The sequence below is a fragment of the Lathamus discolor genome, chromosome 1 (genome assembly GCF_037157495.1).
Source record: "Lathamus discolor isolate bLatDis1 chromosome 1, bLatDis1.hap1, whole genome shotgun sequence".
NCBI lineage: Eukaryota > Metazoa > Chordata > Aves > Psittaciformes > Psittacidae > Lathamus > Lathamus discolor.
Window position 1 is genome coordinate 85,842,820 of NC_088884.1, and position 8,064 is coordinate 85,850,883.

Here is an 8,064-nt window from a genome sequence, read left to right on the forward strand (position 1 = left end):
ACTGAATTCAGTCACAAAGGGAGCCTACTTCTTCTTTGAGATTAGAGACTACTCCGCTATGTCTAACTGACTACTGAGTGCATCAAATTATGCTGAAGGTCATGTGCTAAGGACAGAATGTCATTAAGAAACATGCTGGAGGAGGAAGATGTAGTCTGCAGTCACTGTGGAAAGAGTGTGTTTCATTGCTTTTGGGTTGTTGGAGTTGATGGTGGGAGTAATCAGAATCCTTGACCTGGAAAATGCCATAGAAGAGGTATATGGAAAAGAGAATGAGGCTAACTTATCTTTCATCTTTGAGACCAGAGATGACAGGAAAGCACAGGCTCTCCAGGGTTGGAATCCCCCATCCATAATAAAGAGTAGCCAGTGTGGCGTCTCAGTGTGCTGCAGGATGAGCTGAAGCGAGTTTGGGAGTCAGGCATACCTGAGAGGAAGATTTGCTGTCTCTGGATCCATATAGGGCAGTCAGGTGGGAAGGGAAGAGGGCAAAGGAAAAGATGGGAATAGCATCACCCCACCTGTGCCATGAGCTTTTGACCACGGTGCCTGTGGAGGGACCTGCAGTGAGAACAGGGGTTCATGCTGAAGCTGTGTGAACGAGATTAGACAGAGCACTGGGAATCTACCACAGGAATAAAATCATCCTGCACTGATGGAGAATGTTTGGCATCTGTAATTTTATTGGTTTAATGATCAGTCTTTGTAACTGATTGTGTTACTTCATACCTTTTCAAATCACTCTGAAGTTTATTGTAACCCTGATATTTTTTTTTTTTTGCCTGAGGCTCTGAGCACACTTTCAGTGAGGTCAGAGTTGGTTTTGCCATTGAATTTAATGGGATTATAATTGAATCTTAAGTCAGGTAGCTATCCTTAGGATAAGTAAACAGTGGCTTCTGTAGTTGAGGAAGCTAGGATAAAACAAGAAAGGGGGTCAATTTATAGCACCTTAAGTGCTCAGTTTTGGCTCCTTGTGTCAACCAGTAGAGTAGTACACCTTGCACCTAACATGCTAAAAGTGCCTGTATAGAGAATGAGCATATGGAAACTAGTACGATGTTAATTGAGACACAGTCTGTGTCTTAGTAAGATTGGCTACACAATCCCAAAGGGGCAGATAATCAAGACGCGCATGATACGAATGAGAGTGTAGGGCATTAGGGAGGGTGTCGCTACGTGAAAGCTTATAAAGCACTCTGAGAAATGAGTGAGGTAAAACTCTTCTATCACAGCAGTGAAGGCTCAGATGTGTGGTTGCAAGCTGACTTCCTGTGACCCCAGCTGTAAGCGTATTCTAACAGCTGCAGCAAATTGCTAAATCATTCTTGGCTAATGCTGACATCAAATTACTTAAATTATCTTTGTAAGGTTATCCTTTGCCATAGGGACAAATACATAAGTCTTTATATGCCTTCTGCTGTATTCCCTTGAGCTCTATTTGTCTTAATTTTAAAATAATACTCTATTTTTTTGCCATCTGAGCTGTTCCCCTCATTATTCAATTCCCCCCCCCCCCCCCCCCCCCACTAAGTCAACTTACAATTAATCCAGAATGCTGAACTTGTACTTTGTGGATGCCAATACAGGAAGTGACTGGGATATCATCTGAGATAATAACTCTCCAGGGAGATCAAAAGGAAACCAAGATATAAGAAACTGCTGCCATTATTATCTGCAAGTGGATTAGCTCGGTGTCACTGCTACAAATTCTTTGTGGTTACTGCAAGTCATCTCTTTGTACCAGAGAGCAGCCCTGGCTCTGAATATCTGTTAAATAACATCAATAAGAACATTAAAAACAGATAAAAAATGAAACCCAAAACATTTAATGCTCTTAAGTACAAGTAATGCTTGTACTGTCATGATGTGTTGTGGCAGTTTCTTCTCGGATGCATCTTCCTCTGGAAAAGTAGAGCAGAGCATTTAAGGGAACTGTACAACTGGTATCAGGGAAATTATTTCCCTTAATATCTGTGCAGCTGTGCCTACGTGTGCCTGTTGAAAGTTGTGCTTTTTAAGTTGATCTGTCATATGGACCTGATGGCAAAAATGTGTTGCTGATGAGAGTTTATTTGCTCACTGTCCATTAATGAGTGTAGTAGAAGTGAAGCGCCTGGGCTGAACGTGCCGTGATCTGCTTTCACCAGTGTCCACGGTCATCAGTGTTTCTCTCGGCTGCTGTCAAGCTGCCTGGATGCATTTACTGCAAATTACTCATATAGTCTTCAGGTGCTGCTCAGGAGATTCCAAATCCAGTTTTACCTAGATGCTGGTAACCCGCCACGAATTTGTGTGAGCTTGACTGAAGAAGGTGAGAGGATGACCCTGAAAGCAGTTCAGCTGTTTCTTGCTTATAGTTGAGCTAGAGAGATAATGTCACCCAAGAGGCATTCTTGCATGAAGGACTGGATTATTTGATGCATTTCTTTTGAAGCCTGGTGTGTGGGGATGAGCTGCACAGCTTCTGGGCTGTGCTGCTGAGAGTACCCCATGCTCAAAGCATGTTGGGTAGACGCAAGCACTAATTAGGAACTAGCAGCTCCTCATTTAAAGGAGGCTGGGAGAGGATCAGCATGAGGGAAGGAGTTTGTGCACATGGTGAGGCTGTACCTTGAACACTGTGTTCAGCTCTGGGCCTCTCACTACGAGAGAAGTATTGAGGTGCTGAAGTGGGTCCAGAGGAGGGCAACAAAGCTGGTGAAGGATCTGAAGCACAAGTCTGATGAGGAACAGCTGAGGGACCTGAGGATGTTTAGTCTGGAGAAGAGAAGGTTCAGGAGGGACCTCATCACTCCCTACAATTACCTAAAACGAGGATGGAGGGTGGTGGGGTTTGGTCTCTTCTTCCAAGTAACAAGTGACAGGACAAGAGGTAATGGCCTCAAGCTGTACCAGTGGATGTTGAGACTGGATATTAAGAAAAAATTCTTCATCAAAAGGGTGATCAGGCATTAGAACAGGCTGCCCAGGGAAATGGTGAAATCACCATTCCTGGAAGTGTTAAAAACCATGTAGATGAGGCCCTTAGTGACATGGTTCAGTGGAAGACTTGGCAGTGCTAGGTTAATGGTTGGACTTCATGAACTTAAAGATCTTTTCTAGCCTAGTAGATTCTATGATTCTATCTGGATGCAAGGACTGCACCAGGCTGGCGGTGTCCATGCAAGGACAAGCAGGAAAAAAAACACATTTTCTTGCTTAGCATGCTCTATGGAGCTGGTCAGCTGTAGAGGAAAACCTCTCCTAGTCTGTCAGGCATGGGGTAGGCTCCCTGCTGTCTGCTAGAGCAGATGCAGTATGCTACCCTCAAAGCCACCTGGAATGGGTTGCCTGGAGGACTCCCTGTCTGAATTGAGAGTTAAAGAAAAATATATCTGAGCTTCTAGTGCCATTTCTAGAAACTTGCTGATGCACAGCATTTGTCCTGAGGTTTCTCAGCCTCTAACCAGTCTGTGAAATGTCAGGAAGCTGGCTGGGGCTCCTATTTTTACAAATGGGGAAGAGAAAAATTCGTTTGCTTCTAATATCTCCTCGCACGAGGAGTGCAAGATGGGCAGCAGCTTTTCGGCTGTGTTAGACCACCAGACCAGCCATAATCAGCATGTTTTATGTTTCTACATGGGCTCTTAGCCACCTGTATGATGTCCATCTGTTGAACTTGGAGTGATGCCTACTGACACTGCAGTCTAGATCATTGGAATAAGGCATGGGTTTGCAGGAGGTGATGGTGTTCCTGAAGGACAGTTTGCAGCAGCATGACAAATGCTGTCCCTTCTGTGTGAAGTCCTTCTCATGCACTGCTCCTGTGGCAGTACCATTTACTTCTCATTACTTAAAGGCACTTCGGGAAATTAATCTAGAAAAAATGTAAATGTGTTGTGGTCATGATAGCAAATGAATATTCAGAGACAGTCCTTGGCCCTCTGTGAAGGCATCTGAGCAATTTTAATGTATTAAACTTAGAGCTGTGCAGTGTTTTTCTGTGAATGGTACATTTGCTAAAAATGCAGTTTTAGAATGACCACATCTATTTGCATTCTGAAGTTAAACTTGTTAACTAGTTCTAAGTAGGAAAGGACACAGTACAACTGGCTTCCGGGAGTGACAAGAGGACCCATCTCTGCCTTCCCTTCAGCCAAGGTGTGAACACATCAAGCTGTGTGCTTGAATTCCTTTTACTGTGCATAGAAGTCTGAAACTGCATCACCCACCTTCCAGTGGATGTCCCAGATTATGGGAAGGGCAGTAGTCCAAAAGCCTGCTGTAGATCTTCTTCTACCTTTTAAAAGAAATTAGGGTTATTAGAACAGGGTTTGGATGCTAAGGGTCTGAGCACCTGGGTGAATATGGGAAGTATTAAGCCAGGCTTTTTTTCCCTTTTACTCTCAGTGACTATGTCCTGATGGAATTGAAATAAGTTTGATAGGATGTACCCAACTCCTGTACCTTAGTATCTGGCAAGTTGTCCTGCTTCCTCCTTTGAAAGAGAGGATGGTAAAGCCTGTTTTTTGGAATACTTAGTTAAAAGTCTGATAGTAATGGAGTGGCAGGGCCCATATGAGAAAGTACAGCCAGACAATGAATTTCTGCCAGGGCACCTTGGTCTTGGCTGGCCTTCTATTTTCATCTGTGTCTTGGCTACTTCTACAGAAAAGAATGCCAAATGCAGTAAGTTATGAAATTATTTTTATTGCTTTGTTTTGTGTGTTCAGGTTGAATCAATTTCTTGCTTGGAAGGCAGTAGCTTTGTCTACATTAGCAAATAGCAGCGTGTAGACAAAGCAGATCGTAAGAGCAAAACAGTAATGAAGACCCAGGCAGATTTCATGGGTTTTGCTGTAGAACAGCTGTATTCTAATTCCATGTGAAGGAATTTTTGAAAGATACTTATAAGAAATCAGGAGACCAAATATTTCATGTTGAAAATGTCAACAAAATCTTTAAACTTATTAGGAATATTTTGAGTTTTCTGCCAAAACAAAGACTTCAAAGAACCAGGCACATCTTTGTGAGACAATTCAAGGCTGTTGAAGCTGTGTATTTTTTTTGCTGACAATTGTTTCAGCTGAAAGTTTAGATGGTACTTCTTGGGGTCATCTGGCATTCTACTTGAACCTGTGTAAGTTGTTGTGTGTGTGATTCTTCCTATTGTTTCAAAGAGCTCTATAAAATTGATCCCTTCATAACCATTTAAAAAAAGGTATTCTTATACATATCTCTTTGCCTGCACCTCCTTTCTGCTACCTGGCTATGAAATCCATTGTGACACATTCGCCTCAGCTGCAAGAAACAGAGAAAAGGTAATAACAATGGCAAGACAGGCATTTGGGAGCTCAGAAAAAAATTAGGGAACACAGGCCAGACAGCAACCCAGCTGCAATGAAAAGAGTGTGAGGCTTGTGCAGAAGTGACTTTTAATGCATTAAACTTTGCCTGCATGCTGCAGGCTATCGATGCTGTCATGTGTTAAAGGTAGGGAGGGCTTACTGTGCTCTAAAGATTGTGTGGACTCTGGAAAGCAAGCAGATTATATAGAGCAAATCATAGTGACTTACTCATGCAAAGGTACCCTCCAATGCAGTCAACTGTAAGTGTTCCTGTCACTTAGCAAGTTTGTGTTTTAGATACTGTATTTTATTATGACTCTGTCTGACCTCCATATCAGTTACATCCAATGATACATATTTGGGATACTTCAATATTTTACTGAAAAGTGATTTGTTTAGCGTCAGATGTCAGGACAGGTCAAACATCAGTGAAGGGCTTGGGGTGTGTGAATGACCTAGGATTTCCTGCCAGATATCTCGTTCATCTTGGCATATCCAGAAGCATATGGCAAGGAAAGGTATCTTGACAGGATACTGGTTTTGGAATAGGATAAAAGTCTATAAGTCTATATCCCCATCAGGGATAAAATAGGTATCAGCAAATTGTTATTGGCAATTAAAAAAAAATTTAACCTGATATAGTTTTTATATCAAGCAATGAGGAAACTATCATATTAGAGAAATAACCTGTACATAGGTGTTACCCTCCTCATAGTTGCCAACTAGTGTCCCCTTTAATTTGCATGCTACAAATACCAGCTGCTTTTAAACCTACTCAGTGTGTAAACTGTGACATCTTAAACACCACAGAATATTGTCTGGTGCCTGTTGCTGTTTTCTTTGTGGTGCCACTTATCCTGAACAATTAATCAATTTCTGTCTTATTGTTTGTAACGAAGTACGTTCTTTGAGAATTCTCTCAGTTCCAGAATGAGAATTAACTACTATGGTAGTGCGACCTAAGTCATTATACAGGCATAACAAAAACAATTCCTAGAAGTGTTACAAGTTTTATAAGCCCAAAGTTTCTATTTAAATATTTCTTGGTATTGCTTGTTCAGCAGGTAACTTGGGTTGGTTTTTTTTTTTTTTTTAGTATGCTTTTAAGAAGAAAGAACAGGGTGGACTTCAAAATTTCTTTTCAAGGTTCCTGTGCCTAAAAGATATAAGTTGTTTTTTGAACAAAGGAAAAATGTCACTAAACAGGATTGATTTTGAGGAATATTTTCTGTGTTCAGTCAGGGTTTTTAAAAATTATTAAATCAGAAATGTTTTAGGGTTTGGAGTTAGCAGGGTACCAGGTAGTTTTCAACTGTCCATTCAAGTTTATCGTCTCAGAAGAGGGGCAGTGTCAGACAGTCACAAGTTTATCTGGGCTTTCTCTGGGCTTGGGAAATGTGTGCTGTTAACTCTAAATATGGCTGTGGAGAGCAGCTTTTTGAAATGACTGGGAAAACCTCTGTGTGACCAAATTGTTTTTCTCTTGTTGTTTTACAGGTTTCAGAATTTGCTGTGGTCTCGAAAAGCATTTGTGGATAGTGTGAAGGTGTATAATCACAGCTACATCTACATGCCAGCCTTCTCAATGAAGACGGGGACAGGACCCTCCCTACGCGTCTATTACACCCTGAAGGACTTTGGTGCCAAGCAGGCGGTCCTTTTCGCCAACCCCAATTTCCTGCGGGACATTGGCAAGTTCTGGAAGAGCAAAGGTATCCATGCCAAACGGCTTTCCACAGGACTTTTCCTAGTCAGTGCTGCCCTTGGTCTGTGTGAAGAAGTAACAATTTATGGCTTCTGGCCGTTCTCGGTGGACCTACATGGGAAGTTTATTAGCCATCATTACTATGACAATGTCCTGCCAGATTCTGGATTCCATGCCATGCCAGAGGAATTTCTACAGCTCTGGTTTCTTCATAAAAGTGGTGTACTGAGAATGCAGCTAGAACCATGTGAGGACCCTTTAATCCAGTCTTCTGCCTGAGGATTATAGGAGTCTGTTTGGGAGATCCAATAGTTTTTAATTTCAACTCTCTACAACAGAGTGTTCTGTTTTCTGTTGTTTCTTTTTAAAGGGAAAATAATTGTGCATCTGCATGGACCATAAAAATGTTACTTGAAGGCCAAATGGAATACGTCCTTAATGTATAGTGCTTTATGGAACTGGGGTGGGGGAAGAGGATCTCTCCACTGAGTCCATTCAGCAGCATTGTGAAAATAATGTCAAGCAACACAGCTGAACTTTCTGGGGGATGTTTTTAAATGACCGATGTAAAAAGGGCATTAAGGCTCAGAGAGACACAGGGCCACCCACAAGCTTTTACTGGCAGTGCCAAATATGACTGTCTGTTCAAAAATCCATTTCATTCCAGACTGGCACCTCATACAACTTTCCTTTTTACTTTTTTTCCTTTCCCTCTGTTTGGGTATGTTTGTGTGTAGGAGAACATGTGTGCGTTGTTGACTTTGTTTGATTCTTTCCTTTCCTATTCCCCCCCCCCCCCCCCCCCTTCCTTTCCTCCCCAGTGGAAGAAAAAGGAAAGGCTTAAAAGACCCAGGAGCCAAGTACCATCAGCGCCTCTGAAAACTCTTGGTAGAGTGAAGGGTGCTAAGAATCTGGTTAGAAGAATGTCCTAGGAATGCCCTGCTACTGAGTATGGATAGACCTACCTGTTGTAGTTTTTATCAGGGTAGTTTAGGTCGTTGCACTTATAGTTAATGATAATGCTATATT

General features: G+C 42.0%; 1 protein-coding gene across 1 annotated transcript in view; it reads left to right on the forward strand.

Annotated features, from left to right (window-relative positions):
• ST8SIA1 (ST8 alpha-N-acetyl-neuraminide alpha-2,8-sialyltransferase 1) overlaps positions 1-7,827 on the forward strand; it is a 131,496-nt gene extending 123,669 nt beyond the window's left edge. Inside the window, exon 5 of the mRNA XM_065684416.1 lies at positions 6,828-7,827. Coding sequence (XP_065540488.1) covers positions 6,828-7,314 — 487 coding nt within the window. The 3' untranslated portion in view covers positions 7,315-7,827. The remainder of the gene's footprint in view (positions 1-6,827) is intronic.
• Positions 7,828-8,064: the final 237 nt, after the last annotated feature.